Raw genomic sequence first — 23,529 nt, forward strand, 5'->3', positions numbered from 1 at the left:
AACATTAGTAACCGAGCTTACAATCCCCACCATAAGAAGAGATTGTAACTGGAAGGATAGTCTCCGAATGTCAATTCCTTCCCCAAATCAAAGAATTTCCTCTTTTAGAAATGGGTATTCTTCTGTTTACACTTACCCCTTCACTTTAGGTTTTAATCCTCCGATTGACCCAGTTATTCTCGATTTTTGTCGTTTCTTTACAATTTGTTTGGCCCAAATTGGTCCATTGGTGTGGAGAACAGTGGCTTGTTTGAGATATTTATCATCCAAGGCCAATGTCAATTTCACCTTTTCTCATCTCATTCATCTATACCATCCCAACTTAATACGCCATGGGGTTTTCACCTTAACTGCAAGGAGCAAAAAAGTTTTGGTAAACCCTGAGGATGACAAAGATCGTGGATGGTATATCCGTTACGTTGCTGTCCGTACAGTGGATTTGATTGGCGAAACAAATATTCCCTTTCCTGAGAAGTGGAATTTTGAACGTAAGTTTCCTCTTATTTACCGTACCTACTTTTGAGAATTTCAAAAGAATGTTGTTTTTAACCTCGTCCCTTCTTGGTTTTTTGTAGCAACCATGGGAGATGTGGAACCTATTCCCAACTTTCGTGGTTGGGTAGACTCACTTTTGAAGATTGCTACTAGGGAGCAGAGAACTTGGAAATCAATTTCTTCTTTACATGGCTGGAAAGTCAAAACACATGGTATCCACCCTTTTTTTTTAAAATTTTTGTTTTACATGTTAAGCACTTTTTCCTCAACTTTAATCATGTATATCCATTCTTTAATCAGGATTTGGCATTAGAGGAATGACAGCTGAAGTAGCTATGGCCATTCGCATGTCTGCGAATGCTGCTCTGGATTTAGATAAGGCTCGAGCCTTGCTGCCTAAAAGAAAAGCTACAAAGGAAAGTTCTGAAGAAGAAGAAGAGGGTACCTCCCTAATTACCAGGCCAAGGGCCAGGAGACGAATAATCATTGATAATGAAATTGAAAATACTCCTGCTCGTACCTCCGCCACCGAGCCTGTTTTGATTCAATCTGATGAGGATGCCGAACCAAGAGATAATAATGAGTCAATTCAGCACCTTTTTGACAGTGGTTTCGGGAGTGGCGAGCTCGGACCTGTTTTTGATGAAGCTCATCTTTCCTCATTTGTTCCTATTTCCTTCATTCCTCTGCCAGCCGTAAGTGTTTCTTTACCAGCTTTAACAACTTCTATTTGTTTGCCAATTTCTACTGCTCCTATATCTGTTCCCTTGGCTGCTTCAACCGCACCTGCTTCTGCTCCGGTGTTGGTTTCTACATCTTTTCCCTCCATTCCTTCCGCTGCTCCTCTTCCCTCTGTTCATCATACAGAGACAGGTTCTAGCAGCGGAAATATAACAATGAGAAGTGTTACTTTGGAGGTTCCTGCCAATCATAGCCTCCTGAGGAAAACCGGCAGAGCCGATGTTTGGCTCGAACCTCTTATTGGAGATATCGAGAAGAAGAAGATGGAGAGCCATAGCTGCTTAACTTTGATGAACGACGTAGTTCATTCTACTTTGAAGGTATTTCAACCAACAAGTTTTTTTCTCTTTTTTTTAAATTATCTTCAATTTCTCATTTCCATGACTTACCTCTGTAGGCTAACCTTATTAGCACGGAATTAATGAGAAGAATTTCCTTACTGGAAAGAAAAGCTCGTGAGTCTGAAAAGTCTGTCCACGAGGCTGAGGAAATAGCTAGGGGAGCCCAACTTGAAGCAACCAACTGGAAGGAGCAGTTCGAAAATGCTCAAGGGACTATAGAAGAGTTGCAAGAAGATAAAAACCTCCTAGAGCAGCAAAACCGTGGTTTAACTTCTGAACTGGCAACAGTCAAAGCCTCTTCAAGCCAATTGAAAAGAGACAAAGAGCTTTTGGAATGCTCTTTGTCAGAACAATTATCCAGAGCTAGTGAAGAAGTTAGAGAGCTGAAGGCACTTTTGGCTAAAAAGGAAGAATATGCAGGAGAGTTAGTGCAAAGCTTGACTCAAGCTCAGGCTGACTTACAGACTTCTTCTGACGAGATTCAAGCCTTGAAGAGTTCTCATGCTTCTCTTGAAGCTTCCCTTGATTCCCATTTAGCTGAAAATCAAATTTTAAAAAACGATCTTGCTATGTGGGAAAAGGAATATGGACTTCTAGAGGAAAATTTTAACATAGAAGTGAGTTGGGCTTTTCTGAATTCTCGTCGTGATGCTTTGACGGAAGCTGCTCAAGAGGGTTTTGACTTGCAGTCTGAACTGGCTAAAGTCATAGATACCATCGAGAAAAGCCAACAGTCTACTGATACTCCTTCTCCTGCCCTTGAAGTTCCTGAAAATGTTGCTATTCCAGCTTCAGAGGGTGAAACTTCTACAACCCAGTCTGTGGAAGTTGAAGCTTCCGTGACAATCCCTTCAATTGAATGATGGTTTTATCCCTTAATTTTTTTTAAAGGATTTTTTGGTGAAAGTCCCCAGTTATCATAATGGGGCAATTGTATAAACTTTTATTGACTAAGTTTCTACTTAGTCTTTTTAATTATATCAAGAAGTTTTATTAGTACTTCAATGTGTTCTACTCTTGCCTTTTCTTTACTTATTTAGGACTTATAGAATAGTTTAGCATTTTTATCCTTTGAAAATGCTTTATGATTCTTCCCATGACTTATTGACATGAGGCTTATAAAAGAGGGCCCTTTTATTTTATCGACACTTAATGAAGAAGACGTCTCAACTTCATAATGGTGTTAAAATACGATGAAAGTAATAGGAAAACACACGTTTTGTATGAAACAACTTTGGCAAGTTTTCATTCATAAACTTTTAACAAGTGTTTGACTGTTACATGTATTACAATACATCTACAACTTTTCTCGTAACTGTTTTTCTTGTAACAGATTTGTAAATAACATAAACTAAACAAGGTTTTTTTTATAACCTGTTTCAGTACATAGTCATGACCCTATCTTTACATGTTAAGAAGGGTTTGAGAGGTGACTTTGTTTATGAGTTTGAGAGATGACTCTGTTGTTCTCATGAATGCTGAAGACTTCGTAACTTCTTCTCAACACTTGCTTCTTTGTGGCCGATTTTTATTCGATACTCGTATCTGTTTCTTTGCACCTATCTGTGTATAATATGTAGTCCCCCAAGTGTTTGAGCGGTGAAGTATGAAGCCTCGAGCACTTGTTTATTTCTTTTACTTTGGCCCTTTTCCTGAAACAGAAAGATATACGGGACTCGACGGTGTGATTATAGATGAAGACTGCCTAACTCGTGTGTATTTCCATCAGATTAATTGTAACCCTGGGCTAGGAATTTAAGCATACTCCATTTTGCCTTGCAGGTTGTGACTCATCATTTGGCACGAGTTAGGATATTTAGCCTAGCATCTAAAATCGTTAGTAAAATATTAATAAACCAAGAGAAGAATTTTTACATGATGATACCTGACCGTAGGTACTTTCTTAAAAGTAATATCTTTTTAAGTGGACAACATTCCAATGTGAGGGTAAAACTTTACCATCCATTGTTTCCATCTGGTATGCTCCTTTTCCCGCAATGCCACGGACTTTATATGGTACTTCCCATGTTGGACTTAGCTTTCCTGAGTTAACAGCTTTTGTAGATTGGAACACCTTTTTAAGCACGAAGTCCCCAATTTTGAAAAATCTGAGGCGTGCTTTCCTGTTGTAATATAGTTCTATTACTTGCTTTTGTGCTGCCATCCTTATCAAAGCAGCTTCCCTTCTTCCTTCAAGTAAATCTAGGCTAACCCGCATCTCTTCATTATTGGATTCCTCCGTTGACTGATCATACCGTGTGCTTGGCTCACCTATTTCAACTGGTATTAAGGCTTCCGTACCATAAACCATCGAAAATGGTGTTTCTCCAGTGCCTGTTTTGGTCGTTGTACGATAAGCCCATAGTACTCCAGGTAACACCTCAGGCCAATTACCTTTTGAATCTTGTAACCTCTTTTTCAAGTTATTGATAATAACTTTGTTAGTTGATTCTGCTTGTCCATTCCCCACTGGATGATATGGCGTAGACGTTATTCTTTTGATCTGCCAACTTCGAAGAAATTCTGTAACTTGTGCTCCAATAAATTGTGGTCCATTGTCACACACGATCTCCTTTGGTACTCCAAAGCGGCATATTATATTTCGCCATATGAAGTCTTTAACTTCTTTTTCTCGTACCTGTTTAAATGCCCCTGCTTCTACCCATTTAGTGAAATAATCTGTAAGTACAAGTAGAAATTTTACCTGACCTTTTGCTTGTGGAAGTGGACCTACGATATCCATTCCCCATTTCATAAAGGGCCAAGGGGCTAAAACAGGATGTAGTAACTCAGCTGGTCTGTGCATATTATTGCCGTACCTTTGACATTTATCACATTTGGACACGAAACTGGTTGCCTCTTCTTCCATCTTAGGCCAATAATATCCTGTGCGAATTAACGTTCTTACCAGTGACCGTCCTCCTGCGTGATTCCCACAATGTCCTTCATGTACTTCTCTCATGACATATTCGGTTTGAGAGGGACCGAGACACCTTGCTAGTGGTCCGCCGAACATCTTTCGATAAAGATTACCTTGATATAAACAATATCGTGCAGCTTTTTTGCGAAGCGCGTAAGCCTTTCCTTTGTCATTAGGCACGGTTCCGTGCTGTAAAAAGGCAACAATTTCATTTCTCCAATCCCATGTTAGATGATTAAAATTTACCTCGTTTTTGTCAGGTTCAAGAACGGAATGAAATAGATGTATGACTGAAGCATCTGTATTGTTTGCCACGTCTGCTGCAGATGCAAGGTTTGCTAAAGCATCTGCCTCTACATTCTCATCTCTTGGGACTTGCACTACTTTCCAAGTTTGGAATTGCTTTATTAACTCTCGTACCTTTGCGAGGTATTCTTGCATTCGTGACTCTCTGGCTGTGTAAGTCCCCAGCATCTGATTAACCACGAGTTGAGAATCACTCTTGATTATAATCTGTGTTATGCCGAGTTCTCGTGCCAATTCTAAACCTGCAATTACAGCTTCATATTCTGCTTCATTGTTAGTTATAGAATGACATTTTATAGCCTGTCTAATGGTCTCACCCGCAGGTGGTACGAGGACTATTCCTAAGCCTGCCCCTTTTACATTAGATGAACCGTCAGTGTATAAAACCCAAGTCCCCGGGTTCGCACCATTAAAAACTAATAATTCTTTTTCTGCTTCTAAATGCATCCCCTGGCTAAAATCAGCCACGAAATCAGCTAGTACTTGAGACTTTATAGCGGTCCTGGGTTGATAAATAACTTCATATTCACTTAGTTCTATAGCCCATTTTGCTAATCTTCCTGAAAGTTCATGTTTATGCAAAATATTTTGAAGCGGAAAAGCAGTAACTACAACAATGGGATGACATTGGAAATAAAGTCTTAACTTTCTAGATGCCATGACCAAAGCTAATGCTAATTTTTCTAGTTGTGGGTATCGTGTCTCAGCTTCCAATAAGGACTTACTTACGTAATAAATAGGAGATTGTTTACCTTGGTCCTCGCGGACTAAAACAACACTTACCGCGACTTCAGATACGGCCAGATAAATGAGAAGTTTTTCCCCTACCTTCGGTTTTGCCAACAACGGTGGTTTTGACAAATAAGTTTTCAAATTTCTAAGGGCTTGCTGACAATCTTCATTCCATTCAAAATGATCTTGCTTTTTAAGTGCAGAGAAAAACTTAAAACACCTTTCTGAGGATTTGGAAATAAATCTCCCCAAAGCTGCAATTCTTCCCGTTAATCGTTGTACTTCCTTTTTATTAGTAAGGATATCCGGGATTTCTTCTATTGCTTTGATCTGAGAAGGATTCACTTCAATACCACGGTTAGAAACAAGAAAACCCAAAAACTTACCTGATGCAACTCCAAATGCACATTTTTCTGGGTTGAGTTTCATATTAAATTTTCGCAAAATTTCAAAAGTAATAGATAGATGAGAAATATGATCATGAGATTGCTGGGTTTTGACGAGCATATCGTCTATATATACCTCCATTGTTTTCCCTAAATGTTCTTGGAACATTTTGGTGACCAACCTTTGATAGGTTGCCCCAGCATTTTTGAGACCAAAGGGCATTACTTTATAACAATAAGTCCCCCTGTCTGTGATGAAAGAAGTTTTTTCTTCATCACCAGGATCCATTTTGATTTGATTATATCCTGAGTATGCATCTAAAAAACTTAAAAGTTCATGACCTGCAGTCGCATCAATTAGTTGATCTATATGTGGTAAGGGAAAGGAATCTTTTGGACAGGCTTTATTTAAATCAGTATAATCTACACAAACACGCCACTTACCATTTTTCTTGGGTACAACCACCGTATTAGCTAACCAAGTTGGATATTTTACCTCACGGATTGATCCGATTTTTAATAATTTTTGGACTTCATCCTGAATCACCTGGTTCTTGAAAGCACCTTGTTTCCGTTTCTTTTGCTTTATTGGTGTGAAAGAAGGGTCCTCGTTGAGTTTGTGAGTCATCACATTTGGTGGTATCCCTGTCATATCAGCGTGGGACCAAGCAAAGCAATCTAAGTTAGCTTTTAAAAATTCGATTATCATACCTCGCATGTTCGTGTTTAAATTAGCCCCGATATAAACCTTCCGTTCAGGCTGTTGATCAAATAACATCACTGCATCAAGCTCTTCAATCGTCGTTTTGATGCTTTCATTCTCTTCAGGTTCTTGAATTGTGTCAGGCCTTGAGTCCAAATCTGTTTTCTCTTGTTCAGTTGAAGTTTGATCTTTTTTACTTTCAACTGTTTCCTGTAATTGCTATTTTGCTTTATTTGCGGCGCTCGTACTTGTTACAGAGTTGACATTTCTGGCCATCTGATGATCCCCACGAATTTGACAAATTCCCCATGGTGATGGGAATTTGATAACTTGATGCAGGGTTGATGGGACAGCATCCATATCGTGTATCCATGGCCTTCCCATGATCATATTGTAGGCCATTTCCATATCAACTACCTGAAATTTAGTTTCCTTCACAACACCCATAGCAAAAGTTGTTAGTATTACCTCACCTTTTGTTACTACACTTGAATTGTCGAAGCCTGACAAGGTGTGCGCCTTGGGTAACATTTTGTCTTCAGCTTGCATTTCCCGCAGTACCCAGTGCATCATTATGTGGAGTTGTCACTCCTTCGTTATCTGCGTCATCGAACGAAATGCTTTCATTGTCAAGGACCTGCCGCACCCGTTTCCCGTGTGTAATCATTTCCTTAGAAACCTTGTTGGAAGCTGTGTAAGTTATGCCATGAATATCTTCTCCCCCGCTTATGACAACTGTCCTCTTGGGTGAAGGAGGTTGTGGTGGTTCTTGTCTGTTTTTCATATAAGCTTGTTTTCCTTTCTCACTAAATAACTCAGTGAGGTATCTTTGCTTCAATAAATGATCTACTTCACTTTGCAGGAATCTGCATTCTGAAGTTTTGTACCCGTGATCGTTGTGAAATTCGCACCAATGATCCGGATTGCGTCTACTTGGATTTGACCGCATTTCTTTCGGCCACCGTACCTTATCTCTCATGTTTCTTAAAACAGCTACGAGCTCGGAGGTAGAGACGTTAAAATTATATCCACTAAATCGTGCCTTTAAACTCCTGTCATCATCACGTGATTCTTGTCTATTCCGATCATTCCTGAACTTTGAAGAAGAGCCAGAATCCCGGTTCATTGACTTTTGATCGTATTGCTGGTTATCTTGCTTTGACCGTGGGTCCTTTCCTGCGGGTCCCATATATGGATCGTACCTGTTTTTACCTGATCTTTTTTCGGTTTCTGACCTTCTGGTACCGCCCATTTCTTCATGATGGAGCTTAGGTACGGTATCTTCTTCGATTCGCAGCTTCGTGTTATACCTGTTGTAAACATCATTCCATGTGGTTGCAGGAAATTCTCGAAGACTTTCTTTGAGTCGTCTCGTGGCTTCAGAACTTTTGTCATTTAAATTACTTGCAAAAGCTATAGCAGCCCAATTGTCTGGCACACGAGGTAGAGTCATTCTTTCACGTTGGAATCTATCAACGAAGTTTCTAAGCAACTCCGAATCCCCTTGTTTGATTTTGAAAATATCTTCCATCCTTTTCTCAACTTTTTGTGCTCCCGAATGTGCTTTAATAAAAGAATCTGCAAGCTCAGCAAAAGAATTAATAGAATTTTCAGATAAAAGAGAATACCAGGTTAATGCACCCTTGGTGAGTGTTTCTCCAAATTTCTTGACCAATACTGATTCAATTTCTTGTTTGGTCAAGTCGTTGCCTTTCACGCCGGTTGTAAATGCAGTCACGTGGTCACGTGGGTCTGTAGTACCATCATATTTCGGGATGTCAGGCATTTTGAATTTTTTCGGAATTGGAAGGGGAGCAGCACTAGGCTTCCATGGTTGTTGTGAGTATTTGTCCATGTCTACTCCTTTTATTATAGGTGGAACTCCAGGGATTTGTTCTATTCGCTCATTTTGTTCCTTCAGCTGTTTCTGCAAGGTTAGTACTAAATTTTGCAAATATGAATTATTTAAATTACCTGGTCCCCCTTCTTGTGGTTCACTGGGGGTTGCTCCGTTTCCAGAATTATCAAGACCAGAACGGGGGTTCTCCAATGTATTATTATTAGGAGTCGGTGTAGGTGGCGCAGCAGGCAATCGACTAACAAGTGCCTGAAGAGCTTTGCCGACTTGTGCATCGATTAGCTTTTGCAAAGCTTCAGTTGTAACTCCTTCAAAATGTTCAGATTGTTCTTGTTGATCAGCACGGGATTCAGTAACAGGAGTGCCTTCACGAGATTGACGTGGTGAATTTAAAGGAGAGGGAACCACGGTATCTTGATTTTGATGTATTTGATCCTCATGGTTTCCCAATGTGTTGTTACTGTTGTTGTCGGCGTTATTGTTTGACATGGTGACGATAATAGATAAGATATAGCTTAAAAAGGAAAGATTATCAGATTCCCGGTAACGGAACCAATTTGTTTCACCAAAAATCTGAGTCCTTGGTCAAAGCTAAAAGAGAAATTCGGGTTACTGATAATCAGGAGACAAAAAATAAAATACTTTTGAGAACAATGGTAGAAGGTAAATAGATAAGTATTTCAGTGTATTCTCAATAGTATTTCGTGTCCTTACAAATGATGATACTTCTTCCTTTTATAGATCATTCTAGGTAAAGGAATAAAGCATCAGCTTTAATGATATAATCATGAGCAATAAATGACATTAAATAAGCCGTTATACAATCATTCCTATTAAATACCAACTTTATAACGTATCAGACATTTAATAATGAATTTGGACTCCTTTCTGTCATCTGATCCTTGCTTTCAATGCCTTCTAATCCGTTGGCTGTAAATAATTTAAATTGGTACGAGACTCGTATCTATACATCGTCTCGTGCCTATTTAAATTCTTCTTCCCGTGGCTATTTTCACCGTGCCTCTTAGTCAATTGCTGTTCTTTGACCATTCAACTAATCCACGTGTCATGCCACATCATTTTTAATATAAATTCAGTTTTTTCCCAATACACTTATTTCTAACGGTATTAGCAACCGTGTTCTTTTTGGGGACTATATAATCGTTCAGGTATTTCTAAGGGTGTACTACTTTGTTATTGCGCCTTTGGCTAATCTATCTCTCACTGGGATTTGTTACACTATTTCTTTTCCATACGACTCTCTACTATTTTTATATTTCAATTGCTTTACTGTTGTGACTGTGCTTGCCTGAGTCGAGAGTCTCTTGGAAACAGATTTTCTACCTGCAAAAGGTATGTGTAAGGACTGTGTATACACTATCTTCCCCAAACCTCACATGTTAAAATATATTGGGTATATTATTATTGTTGTTATTGTTATGTTGATTAGATCTATAGTTTTGAGATGTACACACACATGAAAATTCATAATAGAAGTATAGTTATATGTTTTGGGCCCAAATTTTCAAAACTCGTATTTAATTTGAAGTGAATGAGATTAAATTTTTAGATTTACTTTTCTATGTCAAATCCGTCTCTGCAGATGGTGGTCAACTTTGCTTCCTCCGTCATGAAAGGGGCACACATTCACCTTGATCTATATTTTTAAAGAAAAACAAAAACACAGTGAAGGAAACATGTGGATAATTCTAGTTCTGTCACAGACTTAAACTTGTTACGATGTGACTGTTGATGTTATGTCTTGATTATAAAAAGACAGTGCGAGACAGAAACAGCTTAGAGGCAATTGATTTGTCCATTGGCATGTATGTCGAAAATCGTATGCAGAATTTTGAACCCAAACTTATGCAAAAGAATCCAGTCAAGGAAACTTCCAAGCTCTTTCCTAAATATAGCATTCAATCTTCATTTGTCATGTCAAAGTAGATTTTGAAAAGGGGATAATTATTAATTAAAATAATAACTAACATACAAAAGTACTTTAAACAGTTATGATGATGCTCCGTATGACTCAGAGTTAGCAAAATTTGATTGATTCAACTGAGTAGTATAACAAACTCGACTGAGCGTCGATGAATTCTGATGTTCTAATAAATTCGGTTAAACTCGATTCAAGCAGTTTGGCTCGACGCATGTATACTTTGCACAGCGCAATCAAAATTCATCGACGAATTGCCACCTACTTAGGCACATTTCAGGGTGAAAGAGTAGCCCGGTGCACTAAGCTCCTACTATGCACGGGGTCTGAAGAAGGATCGGATCCCAATAGTCTAGTATACGTATTCTTACCTTGCATTTTTGCAATAGGCTGTTTTCACGGCTTGAACCCGTAATCTCCTGGTTACATGACAATAACTTCATAGTGATATGGGTAATTTGGCACAAGGACAGTCCGTCACGAAAGCTGAAACTTTTGCAAAAAAAACCCAGGCGAGGAAACTTCCAAGCTTTTTCCTAAATATAACACTCAAATCTTTTTTCCTCATTCAAAATAGATTTAAGAGTAAAACACTCAAGCAAATTATTGCACGAATCCAAATAAAAAAATTAATTAATAATTGGAAAAATGAACAAGTGACAAACATGAAATAGTATAAATTGGTACTATCAAATTACATTAGTAGAATAGTGGTTGGAAAAGAAATACTGCTGTACTGTGTGCACAAAAAGTTATCAGTTAGGAGTATAATAGCCTGTTTGGCCAAGCTTCTCAAGACAAAAAAGTGTTTTTTTTTTTCAAAAGTATTTTTTTTTCTAATTTGAGGTGTTTGGCCAAGCTTATTTGGGAAAAAAAGTGCTTTTGGGAAGAAGCAGAAGCAGTTTCAGAGAAGCAGAAAAAAGTAGCTTCTTTCCAAAAGCAGAAGCAGAAGCAGTTTTGGCTTTTCTTCTTACCTAAAATACCCTTAACAAAATATAGTATATACCAAAATAACCCTTAAACCTAATACTTAGGATATTAATTTATAAATATTTCTTCTTATTTTTAGGAAACTTTCTAATATATAGTGATTTTAGGGGTGAATGTTTTTATATTTGTTGAAGAAATTTTAATATATTTAACTTATATTAAAAGAATTAAGTACTTTTTAATTTTATTTTCATATTTTACTTAAATAAAATGAATTTTTTTTAATTATTGCATGTAATAACAAAATTTTGATATTATTTATTTACTTATAATATTAATTATTAAGTAAATCTATTCATGTCCTTATTCGTAATTTGACACTTAAAAGTACTTTCTAAAAAGATTAGCCAAACACAAATTATTTCTCAAAAGTGCTTTTCAGACTGATTAGCCAAACACAAACTGATTCTCTCCAAAAGTACTTTTTTCAAAAACATTTCTCAAAATAAGCTGATTTTTCCAACTTGGCCAAACAGGCTATAAGATATACCTTGATACTAAACCATCCTACCCAAAGAAACTATTCTGCTATATAATTTTTTTTATAAAATAACATAGATCCACGTCATTTCATGACTTGAAAACTTACCCTGGACAAGATTTTGAGGTAATTTAAGTATGTATTTTCTTAGTTAGAAAAATTATAGTATTAAGTAATGTGGAAGTGGAATATTGCTGGAATTTGTAGCCAATGACCTCCCACGTAAGCTACAAATGCGAGCACGCAAGTGAAAAACGTTTCGCCAAGTCTTTCACATATTAACTTCATAACTCATTTAAAATTAAACATAAGATGTATTTTCGAGGATACACCGTTCTTGACGACTTCTAATAAATAAATACATGAAGGGTCGGCATTCACAACCTATTTCAAATCAAAACCCCCAATTAGAGATGCAATTTTTGCATTGCTTATTTATCGTAGGAATTCGTCTATTCTTAGTAAATGAAGATTTTCTTGGTTCATTAACCTTTCCTTTTTCTCATCTCTGCTTTTAATTAAAAATATTACATCGGACTTGCTTTTATCTTTGATATCTAATTCTATATATTGTCTTCCAAATTAAATGGGGAAGCATACACATACACAATTTTTTCTTAATTTTATTGAATTTACTTTTGTCTAACTTGATATAATTATTCCATTATTGACTAATATTATTCGAAAACACACACACACAAGAAAATCTAAGAAGCTTTAATTCCTAAATGACAAAGATTAATGAAAGTTAAAAAAGCTTATTAGGACACGCGTGCTTTAATATATATATATATATATATATATATATATATATATATATATATATATATATATGTGTGTGTGTGTGTTGCCCCTAGATGCCCTACATTTGGCTCATTTGTTTTTGTATACTGACAGCTCCACTAAGTCCTATTTAAAGTATGTTTTTGCTAAAAATGCATGATGCATGCGATTACTTTCGCAAAACATTTGAACGAGAACGTTACGATTGGTCATAATTACGTATTTGACTTGTAAAATGTTAACTCCCCATTTAATTAGGTAATATTCCTATTAATTTGACTTGTAAGATGTTAACGCATTCCTATTTAGTTAATATTCCCTTATGACTTGTAAAAAGCTAACTCATTAATATACTGGTTTGAAAAATGAAGGTCAACAACTTGTTACAATTATAAACAAGTTAATTAAAGGAATTTTTACCTCCTATAGCAAAGGTTAACACCTTATTTATTTTAAATAAATACCATTTAAAAAAATTATATTCTATAGATATCTTTTAAGGTTTAAAGTAAAATATTTAATTTTGGTTACCTCATAGCCCTAAGACACTAAATACGCTAATCAGTTACACTATTTTCTTTCTCTCTCTACTTTGATACATCTCATTCTCTTCATCCATCCCATTAAAATTTCTGCTCTCCTCCTCCTTCTAACGCACACCGACAACAAACCCTAACCCACACAAAACAAGCGCAAACCTTCATTCTTTTTCGCTAAGTATTTAGAGATCATTATAAGAGAGATATCGAGCAACACAGGTCAGAGCTAAAAGAAAAGGATGGTAATTACAAATTGAATCTGCAAAAAAAGATAACAGGGACCGGGATAAACGAGCTCGCCTCCACCATGATGGAAGGGATGAAAAAGATCGGAGCCAAAGATCACGTATTTTATGGTTGCCTGATTTAGGACTTTATCTCTAAGACTTGTGGATGTACATAGATTTGAAGCAGTCACTTCCTCCAGGTTTGAGCGTGCAAGATCTTTGAAGATGGAAGGACTATTTGGCTACAAGGCGAAAATTAGAGTTTGTTGTTGAGCAAAGACGACGGAGTTTGGGGCTGAGCAACTTGATTTTCTGTTAATATATTTCAATGTATTTTCAACGTATCACGTGTATTTTCATGTATTCATTGTCTTTTTTTTCAATGTATCTCGCTGTATTCCGTGTATTTCATTGTATTCATTGTCTTTTTTGCATTGTATTTCAATGTATCCCGATGTATTCTATGTATTCATATATTTTTTCAATTAATATAATTTATGTATTCATATGTATTATATAATTTCTTTGAAGATTGCTATGTTTTGGGATTTTTTCCGGTTGAGAATCTTTTTTAATCGGAAATACAAATTTTGTGTGCTATAATTGAGTTTGTTAAGTTATATTAGTAGTCTATTATGTTAATTGATACACTTTCCGTTTTAAAACAGTGTAATCCCCTGTTTCACGCCGTGAATACAGTCGAATATAGCCGAATGCAGTAATCTGTCCAGCTGTAATCCCATGTTTCACGCCATGAATACAAGCGAATACACTCGAATACAACAACTGATTAGCTGGACTTACCTGATTCACGCCTATTTTTGCTATTGTATTCATGAATACAATAGCTTAAATACATCAAATATATCATATAACCACAGAAAAGGTATCTATAATCCGTAGTATAACAAATAGTATCTATAGATGGCTAATTACTACTAAAAGATAGTGCTTTATGAAAATTTCTCTTAATTAAAACATGAGAAATTGTGATGTCAGATACAAATTACAGGTAAATTAGAGATGAGTTTGTTAGATTAAAAAACATGACTCTAAGATTAAATTTGTGATCCAATAGTTGAACTATTACCTTCCACTCCCAACAAACATTTCATTCACTCTTTGGTCTTCATCATTACGTCTTTTTATTTACGGACCAACCTATATATACACCTGAAAAAGAAAACTTACAGAAATACTATAAAAATAGAAAAGGAAAAAAAAGTAACCTTAGGGTAGTTTGGTTTAAAAATAAGTTATGTTGGGATTAGTTATATTAAAATTAGTTATTTTTGGATAACTTATTCTGAGATTACGATATCACCCTTTAACAAGTATAAGTTATTTCAATACTATTTTTAATCTTGGGATTATTTATTCAGGATTAATAACTAAATAAGGGATAAAATGATATTAAAATTTTATCCTAGGACTATTCTTACTTATTCATCAATATATTAAACGAAACCTTAGGGGTCGTTTGGTATGAGGTATAAGAAGGTATACTGATAGTATAAAAACCTAATACCACCTTAATACTTCGTTTGGTTAGCAAATCAGATATAAGTTATCCCAAGATTTAAATTAACATCGGGATAACTTATATTTATAGAGAGGGGGTAATTAGCACAAGTATAACTTATACATTCTTCTTACAAATTATGCAATTGTCATATTTAATACAACATACCAAACAATGAATAAAAAATAATCCTAACATAACTTATCCCAACATAAGTTATCCTAACATAACTTATACCAGTATAACTTATCCCGGCATAAACCGTATTCAAACCAAACGAAGTTATGCTGGTATAACCCTTGAGTGATTTGCCTATGGGGTAGTCATAACTCATAAGTTAAGTTGCATGATTCTGGAATTCCAAATCCAAATCAATATTTGTCAGATACTCCAATAAAAGTGTTAAAGTGTCATTTTGCGCACTATAGGGAGTGTTGAAGTCAGAACAATTTAAGGGTGAATAATAAGTGCAGCGAGGGGTATTATCGGGATTCAAACATGTCACTTCTTGCTCTATATATATTTCCATTCTTTTCCCACTCTCTGCTTTACTCAAAGCTTCACGGACTTTCTTTTCATATAAATACATTTTTACGGAGAAATTCCTTTATTCTTTCTGTAAGAGAATAGTTGAATTCAGAAAGACAAGGTCAGCTTTAAAGTTCATTCACATATGCATAATTCCCAAGAATTTCTCACATTCTTTCATATTTGAATTACGTTTTGTTTTCATATTGTTACTGTATTATTCATCTTTCTTTTAACCAAAATCTCTTTTTGTTTTTATCAGCTATTGAAGAAAATGGGAATGTTTCTCTTTCCTAATTGATCTGTTTTCCGTTGGATTAGTTGTTCTATCAAATTTATTAGGTAAATTCTCCTGCAAGTTTTAAAGAATTCAGAGAATTTGTTTTGGTCTCATCATATGATGCAAAGTGAAATATGATTTTAATTGAGTAATTCCAACTTTTAATTGACATGCATCTCTTTCTGAGTGTAAGATGTCTGCTCCACATATTGATCTTCTTGCTCTGTTATTTTCTTCTATTGAGACAAACAGAGTCTAAAGAAGCCTCTACTGCAGTTCCAATGAGCTGTTTTCTTTGGCCAGTTTCTTCACTTTGTCAAAAAAGAATATACTGCTACTTGCTTTCAGTCACAAACACTCGTGCTTTTTTACATTTCGTAATTTGCTTTAACATGAGCTGAGGTTCTATCCATTGGCGATTTGGAAAATATTGACTTTTAATGTCTGCACATGAATCATATATTTCCGACCGCTGTGTTGATCCTGTTGGGCTAAAACGATCCAAAAATACTCTTGGTGTAGGCTAATTTAGAGATTAACTGTGTGCCACCCAAATGATCCGAGGAATTACAGTTGCCAAAGCCCAAAGATTATGTATGCGTCTTCAAATGTACCGGTAAAGGTCGTAAATCGTCCCATAGACGGGCAAAGGCACCAAGCTAGGCCCCACGTTTGACGTCACACTTCGCCATCTCCATACTTCTCCCTTCTAAATCATTGGCTTTGTTATCTATTGTTGGGCTAAAACGGCACAAAATACTCTTGATATTAATCACTTTGGGTCAAGCCCATACAGTTTTCCCCAAAAGGTCTAACACCATTAAGAATACTCAACTCCTTATAAGTAGCTTTTTTTTTTCCTTTCTATTTTCCAACAACTCCTTATAAGTAGCTTTGTCCCTTTCTGCTTTCCACGTGGGACTTTGTTCACACACACCCAACATATCCCAGTGACTTGTTACATTCAATCTAACATGCCAAAGTTAGTCATCTTCCTATGTATATACTATATGATATGAGTATCTTAATTTAGATATAAGTTATAAATATTAATTTTCTTATTTATGAATGATTACATCTAAATTATTGACTTGTGCATCTTTTTCCAGGTGTTTTTTCTTGATTTGTAAAAGAAGGAAAGGTTTATCATCTTATGTTGATCTAGTTCCTTGAGAAGCTATTAATGGAATCATCTCCAGATCCAACCGTGGAGACGACGAACAGCAAGCCCCCAGGAATTCGATTGATAGAGAGCATGAAGAAGTCAAGCCTGTCTTTCAAGTCATATCAAGTCATTGTCCTAATTCTGACATTTTTTGCATATACAAGTTACCATGCTAATCGAAAAACTACTAGTATCGTGAAACAAGCACTTGGTCCCCAATCCCCTGGTGTTCTTCCGAGTTTACAGTGGCAAAGAAATATTACTCAGAAACCATTTAGAGATGGTTGGTTGCCATTTGATGGCCCCAATGGAACAGCAATGCTCGGTGACCTTGATGTGGCTTTCCTATTTGTGTATGCCATTGGAATGTATTTCTCAGGACATGTGGGCGATAGGATGGATCTGAGAATATTTTTGACAGTAGGAATGTTGGGAACTGGTTTATTCACAGCTCTTTTTGGAGTTGGATATTGGGCAAACATCCATAATTTCTATTACTATATGCTCATTCAGATGGTTGCTGGATTGTTCCAATCCACTGGATGGCCTTCAGTAGTTGCAGTAGTCGGGAATTGGTTTGGAAAGAAGAAGAGAGGACTTATAATGGGCATTTGGAATGCTCATACTTCAGTCGGTAACATTACAGGTTCATTGGTCGCCTCAATCTTATTGAAATATGGATGGGGTTGGTCCATGGTTGTTCCTGGTATCATTATTGCTTTTAGTGGTATGGTAGTATTCCTTCTTTTGCCAGTTCATCCAGAGTATGCTGGAGTTAACAAGGATGAAGATGAAGTTTTATCTACTGGAAAAGAAGACGAGGAAGTGAATGAACCTCTCTTGAGAGAGGAGGAATCAGCCGTGGGTTTTATAGAAGCATGGAGGATCCCAGGGGTTGCACCATTTGCTCTTTGCCTTTTCTTTGCCAAGTTGGTGGCTTACACATTTCTCTATTGGCTCCCTTTCTACATTAGCCACACAGGTTTGTCTAACTGCTCTATCTATATTTGTCATGGTAGATTTCTTGTCTTTTTTCTTGCTCTATTATGCAAAAAGTATGTATCGCATCTTATTGTATGGTTAATGGTCCTGCAGCTATAGACGGAAGATACTTGTCCAACGAGGATTCTGGAAACTTGTCAACACTGTTTGATGTTGGAGGAGTAGTAGGTGGAATTCTAGCAGGTTATATCTCTGATCAGTTGGATGCTAGAGCTATAACAGCTGCTAGCTTCATGTACTGTGCTATCCCAGCCCTATATCTATATCGAAGCTACGGACACATTTCCATGACTATAAACATTATTCTCATGTTGATTACTGGAGTGTTTGTGAATGGCCCTTATGCGTTAATAACAACTGCCGTTTCAGCTGACCTGGGAACACATAGGTCTTTGAAGGGCAATTCACGAGCACTTGCAACTGTGACTGCTATTATTGATGGAACTGGCTCAATTGGTGCTGCCATTGGACCATTTCTAACGGGTTACATTTCAACTAAGAGCTGGAATGCAGTTTTCGTGATGCTTATGGGAGCAGTTTTCATTGCTGGTTTGCTTTTGACCAGGCTAGTTGTAGCCGAGGTGAGCGGAAAGATTCAAGAATTGAGGTCCCAAAGATCATCCTGACCAATGTCCGCTAACCTTGAAGTTTGCCATAAAATTGTGATATTAGTTGCATTCTTTTATTGCTTTCTGTGTGATAATCCACTGCCTTTTTGGATATTAGCGTTTGCTCTCAGAAATGAAGTAGTAGAAATGCTCAAATCAAAAATCTGAATGTTTAGATGGTCTTGTATGCAAGTTAAGACGAGGATATGAATCTTTCTCCATTTTGTGGGACAGAGTCTGAAGGGGAGAAAACTGCAGATGACATGACTCCTTAGGTCGTCATATATACATATTCACATATACATTTTTGTGTGTCGTAAAAGGATCAAATATCTGAATGTAGAGTAGTATTAGTGTGGGCTGCTGAGAGTTTGTACACATTTTGTTTCTTTTTCATTTGATTCTTGCAATACATCCTCCTAAATAAAGGTTTCTTTTTGTCTACTGAGGGGTCGTTTGGTAGGGCGTATAAGAATAATGCTAAATAAGGTGCATTAGTAATGCAGGTGTTAGTAATGCATGGGTTAGTAATGCACGCATTAGTTACACAGAGATTATTTCTTATGCATTGTTTGGTGTGGTGTATTAAAAATTAAAATGCATTGCATAATTTTTAAGAAATTTAATTGTTTACAAAAATGCCCTCCATATTCGTTAACTTAAGGGACTTTAAGGATAATTTTGTCTTTAACCATGCTAATGCATGCATTAATAGCCTTTGTATAGCTAATGTCATGGTTTTCTATGCATTAGCTATACATAGGATAATACCAAATAGAGTGTATAACTAATACTTGTATTAGTTATATATAGGTTGAAAAAATGTACCAAACAAAGCATTACTAATACACAAAGCTAATGCATGCATTATTTTCTCTAACGCACTCTACCAAACGACCTCTGAAAGTTGTAATACGGTCGTCATCTATCAAAGCCCTGGCAAAAAGTATTCTTGCACAACTTAGTTGGATGGGCCTACTACTAATTGAATTTTTTGATAAGTTCTGTATTTCCCACATCCAATTCTCTGATTGAAACATCATTCAAGTAGCTTTCTAATGCCGTAGAGGATTAAACTTTTTCTTTGTTTGCCAATACATTTTCAGAAAAGGGATCAACTACATATGAAAATCAAACAATGCTATTAGGGGTGTTCGTTGATCGATACTGTACGGTATTTAGACATTTTGGTTCGATATTTTCGGTATTCGGTTTCTTAAAATCCTATACCAATACCGTACCAAATTAAATTCGGTATTGTTCGGTTTTTCTCTTTTCGGTTTCGGTTTATTCGATTCAGTAACTTCGATTTATTCGATTTGAATATTAACTAGTGCATAGAGCTATAGACTCTAATATTCTTAATTAAAGTACTCAAAAATACAAAACTAAAAATGTTTGTTGACAAAAAAATTGTCCAAAACTAGCAAATATCGACCCAAATAGAGAAAATTGTACATAAAAGAATATTTGATCATTAGAAATGTCTTGTTACTTGTATAGAGTTAATTGATGAACTTGGAGAATAAAGAAAAGTAAAATTTTAGATTTTATATTTATGTTATAATTGATAATATATGTTTTGTGTAATATAATATAATATATATATATATATATATATATTTCGGTACGGCATCGGTATTTCGGTATTTTATTTTAAAATACCAAATACCATACCTAATACCATTTTTTTTTAAAAACTTAAACCAAATACCATACCCAATATCAAAATACCGTATACCAAATACCAAAATTTTCGGTTTCGGTACGGTAATTCGGTATTTATCAAATTATGCACAGCCCTAAATGCTATAGTACCACTTAAACCAGACATCAGTTCCTAAATATTTACTCCAACAGTATCAATTACCTTGTAGAAATCACAAAAAGAAATCACCGATTAAATCTAACAGCATACAGTCTACGATTGTTTTTCCCTACCCAGAAATTAAAAGAGTCCCTTGTTGATGAAATATCTGGGTGCGAGCTATTAAGCTTCAAGTATGCCTATCAATGATGTCATCAGATCAAGCTAGCACCAGAGGACAAGAAAAATATCTTTCTTTTTTACGGACCAAGGCCAAGGGACAGACTTATACATGGTGATGCTATTCAGGAAAAAAAACGTTGGGACACGTATCATGAGGTCGGTAATAAATTGTGCTTAAAGGATGAATAAGGGGTTGGTAAGTAAATTCTTCAAAAATGTTGAGAATGTATTAAAGCAAAAACAGGTGCGTACATTATGGAGGCTATGCAGACAATATGCTGCTAAAAATAAAGATAGATCAAGAGCAACTGTCTTGGGGCTATAAAATAATGAGGGAGCACAACTGGACGTTGAATCCAAGTGTAGGTTCTGGGTGGCAACAGGTAAGGTTTTGGAAAATTTGATCTCTGAACAAAGAACCGAGGCCAACCTTCATAAAATATGTTAGTTCCATCTTGGAAATGGAACTGCCCTGCACCACCAACGAAGTTCAACATTAACATAAGGGAGAATGGTAGACCTCAACTGTATTCTTGTGGAATCATCGATAGGAAAAGAACTCAATTCCAGTATATTAAAAGGTCAGGTATTACCAATTGATAAAGGAGTGTCCCACATGCGTTTAAGAGTCTAACAGAATACTTGCATCACTGCTACTTCTCACTAAACTCTCCTACTTATGGTGCTAGCCCTTGACAAATTTAACTTCATAATCCTAGTGAGGCAAATCTTTTGATAGGTTGTGGGAGAAGATCCGTCTTAAATTAGCCAAATATGTCACAATCTGATAACTCAGTGCAAAATGTATGAGCAAGCAAGGTGTAATACCTCCCAGGGCTTAGAATTGAAACGTCATGAAGACATACTAGCCTCTCTTAGGAGCTAACCTGAGCATTAACTGAACATGCTAAAACCCATTAACTCAGGGCAAAATGTATGAGCAAGCAAGGTGTAATACCTCCCAAGGCTTAGAATTGAAACGTCATGAAGACATACTAGCCTGTCTTAGGAGCTAACCTGAGCATTAACTGAACATGCTAAAACCCATTTGATAAGCTAGATTATCTCCTTTCTATAATCTACTGTTGTGGAGATTTACGCCATGGTATTCATACACCTATATCTGGCAATTCAAATGAACTAGTGACATTCGCATCTGATCATTTTGACAAACATACGGCTTCAAATGCATTTTATTTGCAACCTTTGACCCAGTAATCTCCTAAAATGAAACAAACTACAAGTGCTGTGAAGTACCAAGGGAAAAAGAAGCAGCTGAGCTCAGCAGGAAGTAGGCAATGCACCAGATATACCCACAATTTCATACGCTAGAGAGAAGCCTTTAAGAAAGCAGAAGTGCACTTTTATCATCGATTGTCCCCAATTTCTAATAAAGTTGGAATGAGTGACATGGGTCTAAGTGATACTTCTGCTAGTTTCCGTTTTCAGAAAATATCGTTCCACACAACTGTTTCACAAGAAAGTTTTTGTTTTTTCCGGACACTATAATCCTACAAATTATTTTTCAAAACTTTTCCAGAGAATCATTCAAAGGTTACACTTAGACTGTTCTTACCTCCCAGAAAATGCAATCTCTTCAGAACACTGAGGAACATCGTCAAATAGGTAATAACTGCCGGACCAGTGTCAGACATCACAGAAAAGAACTTCCAAATGTGTTCTGCTTAGTATTTTCAAAAGATCAGCCAAAAAGCTAGATGGCCAAGTCCCAATTAGAAAATGTCCTAGAATCCGCAGCCAAACAAACATTCCACAGTTCCTTGATATGGTGCAAATTTCAATGTAAAAAGGTCTAAAGGTAGATAAATCTTTACCGACTAAAAGATATGCAAGCAGCCAATTGTACGGACAAATTATGCAACTATTCACCATTACAAACAAAACGTCTAACTGATAAACCATAAACCAGAATGGATGCATAGCAACACAAATTCCTCAAGGAACATATTTAACACGAAATTTTGTCATAAAATTGTATTATTGTAGCTCTCAGTACCTATCTCAAAGGATTGCTAGTGAACACTGGTCTACCATTCAGATCTCTTCCTACAAAAGGAAAGGGCACTCAGTCTAAAATTCTGCTAAAACTTGAGATTTAATTGGAACATCGAGCGCCACATAAACATAATTACACAAATTTAAGTGATACTAGTTGAACATTGAGTACGCATTCAACTTGTCGATCGGCCCAAAGGGCGAAATTATTCCTCTGGCGCACAGTTTGATATAGAGAAAATCAAGTAAAAATCATCATTAACATTTAACAGGTCAAATTTACTCGAAGATTTCAATCTAGCATGCTATAAAGGTCACACAATTCATGATTGTCTCGGTTGAACTGTTATGGACATTAGCAATAATTATTTGAATTTACATTCACAGCGAAGGGAAAACAAAAGGAAATTGAGGATTTAGGAATGGTTAACCTGAAAAAAACAATTAGCCGATGAAATCTAAAGGCGATCACCAGGTTTGGGGGGCTTGCGATATTTCTCTTCGACATCTTTGGCCTTGAATAAAGCGTTCTGAATAAGCTTTCGAATGTTGGGGACGTTGTAGTTCTGAGCTATGTATATTCCGCAAACAGTTCCTGATATGAATGAGAAACTGCTCCTTATAATCCCCATCACACTTTTTCTGTTCCCTTTTTCCGGCGAGTGCTGAGATGTGGAGCGATTTGCAAGACAACTGGACTGAGGATGTAGCTGTCCACCGCCGACTCGCACGCAACTGGTAGAGAGTTGCCTTTGGACCCTTTTTTTTTTCTTTTTCTTTTTTAACTATTCAAAAAATGAGGTGCATATGACAACTCATCAAGCCTTGTTTCCGGAGGGCGGACCTATGGTTTGAGCACAATGAGGCATCACTGTGTACTTATCTAGTGATAAAATTTGGCATGTAACTCTTGAAAAACTTAGTGATTATAATGATTTATCATCCAAGTATAAACAAAAAGAAGTTTTAAAAAAAAA

At 36.3% G+C, this 23,529-nt stretch overlaps 2 protein-coding genes and 1 non-coding gene across 4 annotated transcripts; 2 read left to right on the top strand and 1 right to left on the bottom strand.

Moving 5' to 3' along the window:
• The first annotated feature begins 13 nt into the window (after positions 1–13).
• On the top strand, positions 14–2,440 carry LOC138868978 (uncharacterized). Its single transcript, XM_070146561.1, has 5 exons — positions 14–488; positions 576–707; positions 796–1,412; positions 1,634–1,858; positions 2,267–2,440. Exons 1-5 carry the CDS (start codon positions 68–70, stop codon positions 2,438–2,440), a joined length of 1,569 nt encoding a protein of 522 aa, XP_070002662.1. The 5' UTR covers positions 14–67.
• Positions 2,441–15,524: 13,084 nt separating this feature from the next.
• LOC104213259 (putative glycerol-3-phosphate transporter 1) lies at positions 15,525–18,655 on the top strand. 2 transcript variants are annotated; one of them, XM_009762722.2, is made up of 4 exons: positions 15,525–15,612; positions 15,754–15,833; positions 16,881–17,918; positions 18,032–18,655. In XM_009762722.2, exons 3-4 carry the CDS (start codon positions 16,955–16,957, stop codon positions 18,562–18,564), a joined length of 1,497 nt encoding a protein of 498 aa, XP_009761024.1. In that variant the 5' UTR covers positions 15,525–15,612; positions 15,754–15,833; positions 16,881–16,954; the 3' UTR covers positions 18,565–18,655. The 2 variants fall into 2 exon arrangements, with proteins under 2 accessions (XP_009761024.1, XP_009761025.1); XM_009762723.2 differs by lacking the exon at positions 15,754–15,833 and having other exon boundaries at positions 15,527–15,612.
• Positions 18,656–20,710: 2,055 nt separating this feature from the next.
• On the bottom strand, positions 20,711–23,010 carry LOC104213260 (uncharacterized). Its single transcript, XR_707593.2, has 3 exons — positions 22,984–23,010; positions 22,554–22,603; positions 20,711–21,008 (listed from the first exon to the last, which is right to left on the bottom strand). It is a non-coding gene; the product is annotated as an uncharacterized protein (transcript).
• Between the last annotated feature and the right edge of the window lie 519 nt (positions 23,011–23,529).

Source organism: Nicotiana sylvestris, chromosome 5 (genome assembly GCF_000393655.2).
Source record: "Nicotiana sylvestris chromosome 5, ASM39365v2, whole genome shotgun sequence".
Classification (NCBI taxonomy): Eukaryota; Viridiplantae; Streptophyta; class Magnoliopsida; order Solanales; family Solanaceae; genus Nicotiana; species Nicotiana sylvestris.

What these genes read in the sequence shown, in the direction of transcription:
- LOC138868978 (XM_070146561.1), top strand. Translation starts at nt 68, where the DNA reads ATGTCAATTCCTTCCCCAAATCAAAGAATTTCCTCTTTTAGAAATGGG. An exon ending in TGAGAAGTGGAATTTTGAAC is followed by an intron (nt 489 to 575) that starts GTAAGTTTCCTC and finishes GGTTTTTTGTAG; the next exon opens with CAACCATGGGAGATGTGGAA. An exon ending in CTGGAAAGTCAAAACACATG is followed by an intron (nt 708 to 795) that starts GTATCCACCCTT and finishes TTCTTTAATCAG; the next exon opens with GATTTGGCATTAGAGGAATG.
- LOC104213259 (XM_009762722.2), top strand. Translation starts at nt 16,955, where the DNA reads ATGGAATCATCTCCAGATCCAACCGTGGAGACGACGAACAGCAAGCCC. An exon ending in TTTCTACATTAGCCACACAG is followed by an intron (nt 17,919 to 18,031) that starts GTTTGTCTAACT and finishes ATGGTCCTGCAG; the next exon opens with CTATAGACGGAAGATACTTG.